The following is a 2,692-nucleotide window of genomic DNA, read 5'->3' as shown; positions in this document are numbered from 1 at the left end:
TATATATATATATATACATACATATACATGCATATATATACGTACATATGTGTATATTTAATCGCATTGCCCTTGCAATTTTCTTGTATGTGTGCGACGGAATTCGCGGAATGTCGTTGGCGTGCTAACGTTACAAACTTAAGGCTATATTTTCATGTTGACGCTCGACGCTCGAATCGAGCATGAAAATGCAGCCTAAGGCTGGATTTTCACTTGACGCTACGATGCTCCTTTTCAGTGTCAAAACAGGTTAAAATTAACGCTTGATATTCGTCAATTTTGATCACGTGACCTATTTTGATGCTGAAAAGGAGCATTGTAGCGTCAAGTGAAAATATCCTAAGGCTGGATTCATACCTTGATGGAAAAACGGAAAGCGGAAAAGCGGAAGCCAATCAGAACTCGCGGAAAGGCAGAAGCAAACAAGCGAAATGTATCGCCTATTACTACTGCGAGTTCCGATTGGCTTCCGCTTTTCCATCAAGGTGTGAACTCGGCCTAAAACTCGGCATTCGCCATAGCACTGTTACTTTCGCGCGCTCATATATGAATGAATATTTCTGAAAAAAAAGTGCTTGTAAAATAAGATGCAGTGGAAATTTCATTGAAAATAAAAACATTAGGGCTGATTCAGGGTATCAATCATATTTTTTTGTCTAAAATAAAAACGTGAAATTGCAACATATTTTTTTTCAATGAGTTTTGAAATTCAGCTTGCTCACCGAGCAATTGGTTATTACTTATTGTTTCATAAGTAAAAACTGATCGCTCGGTGAATATAGATTGTGTGTATGCATTCCAAAATCCACTTAAAAAAAAGTGTTGAAACTTTTTTACATAATTGCTAATTGAGAATTGCGTAATATAGAAATATATTTATTGTATTATACTTGAAGTTCTATAGTTCTCTAGCAAAATTTTTTATAAAAATATTAATATAGCAGTACAAATTTACTGAATGATCTGTATTCATTATATATTGTTGGATACTAAATGTATTAAGATAGTAATTATTACGCTCACTTGTGTATATAAATGAAATAGAAAACGATATTAAATTTTTTTGTGTATATGTAGCGTTGAAAAATGGATTCAAGGAAATTATATCTAAATTAATCTTGCAAACTATCGAATGAGCGTAACGCTTATTATCATGTAAATAATTATATTATATTGCTCTCTGTCTCTCTATTTATAATATCTTGATTTGAAGAATTTAATTTATTATAAAACTTCAAATTAACTTCAAACTATATATATTTTTATATTTGTCTAATTAAAATGTCTAATTAATGATCTACAAATTATATTTTACAATAATATTTTTATTATACTATTTAAAGTAATTTAATACATACGTGATTGAGGCCCGGTTGCATCAATGTTATTTTGACTTTAAGCGAAACTTAAAATTTTTTCTGTCTCGTTTTAAAGAAAAAGAAACAGAGATAAAGAGAATTTTAAGCCTCACTTAAAATCAAAGTAACATTGGTGTAATTAGACCTTAGTAGGTGTAGTACGGACTCTTATTTAGCACGGACTCGCACCATATCTTTCTTGGAAATAGTGATTTTATCGCCAAAATACGTGGCTACGTAGTTCTTAAATAAAAGTGGATGTACTTGCGCTAGTGTACAAATGATTTTTTCCACGAATAATTCCGCAATGGCCCCTCTCAAGTTTCTCTCTGATCGATGTTATCGACTGTCGCATTAGCGCGGATCGAATTTTACCGAACTATAAAATCAACAATCCCCGGCGAAACGTCCGGATGACTCGAGAATGACGTTGGTTACCTTGGTGAATGCGTGAATGGCCTTATTGGCCTTTATTCTGGCGGTGCTGCTTCGAACAAGTGACTCTTTTCACCCACGTGTTTAGTTTTCTACGAACATTCGGAACGATCGAGAATCAACATGGTTGTGATTTCGTGGTTGCTTCTGCTCATTGGTGTCCTAGAATCCTTCGCTACGGAATGGAACACACAGGACTATATGAAGCGAGAGCATTCTCTAATCAGGCCATATCAAGGTCCATTAATTGTCATTTATCTTTCATCACGCTCCTTGGATAATCCCAAGATTTACTTGTTCATTTATTATCTAATCGCAATTTGCGGAAATGCATTATATTTGAAGATATATTTACGAGATGACTAATTAATGCAGAGAATTTACTTTTTTGCATAGATAACGGCGGATGGAATCTCTACGTATTTCTTAGCTCTTACAAAATTAGAAAATATACATAGGTCAGAGTCGATTTTTTTTTCTTAAAAAAAACATGTGAACTCTAATTTTTTTAACGATAGATTTCTTTAAGAGAATCTGTCGTGCGTTAACGTGGAAGAATTTACTGGTTCATTTATTATCTAATCACAATCCGCGAGTCATTCCACTACCGGTCTAAAATTACGACATAATTATATTACAGTAAGATTAGTAAATAAGTCAAAGAGCTATTTTTTTAAAGGATGCAATTTCTATTTTTATAAATTATAGATCTCTTCTGAAGATTAATAAATACTTAATTAAAAGAATTTTTGTGCAAAATGCATATAATACTGAAAGTATTATTTAGAGAAAAAAAGATTACATTATAATGACATTATGAAATTTTAAAATAAATAATATAAATCATACAGATATATTGATGAAAGTCTTAACATGAAATTTCTAATATATTTTTTATT

General features: G+C 31.8%; 1 protein-coding gene across 1 annotated transcript in view; it reads left to right on the top strand.

The window, feature by feature from the left end:
• Positions 1 to 1,722: 1,722 nt before the first annotated feature.
• LOC108694890 (vesicular integral-membrane protein VIP36) overlaps positions 1,723 to 2,692 on the top strand; it is a 3,743-nt gene continuing 2,773 nt past the window's right edge. The window contains exon 1 of the mRNA XM_018204590.1: positions 1,723 to 2,031. Coding sequence (XP_018060079.1) covers positions 1,917 to 2,031 — 115 coding nt within the window. The 5' untranslated portion in view covers positions 1,723 to 1,916. The remainder of the gene's footprint in view (positions 2,032 to 2,692) is intronic.

This window comes from Atta colombica, unplaced genomic scaffold (genome assembly GCF_001594045.1).
Source record: "Atta colombica isolate Treedump-2 unplaced genomic scaffold, Acol1.0 scaffold125, whole genome shotgun sequence".
NCBI classification, from domain to species: Eukaryota; Metazoa; Arthropoda; class Insecta; order Hymenoptera; family Formicidae; genus Atta; species Atta colombica.
The sequence above is the reverse complement of the archived record's forward strand: the minus strand, read 5'-3'. Positions and strand labels throughout refer to the sequence as shown.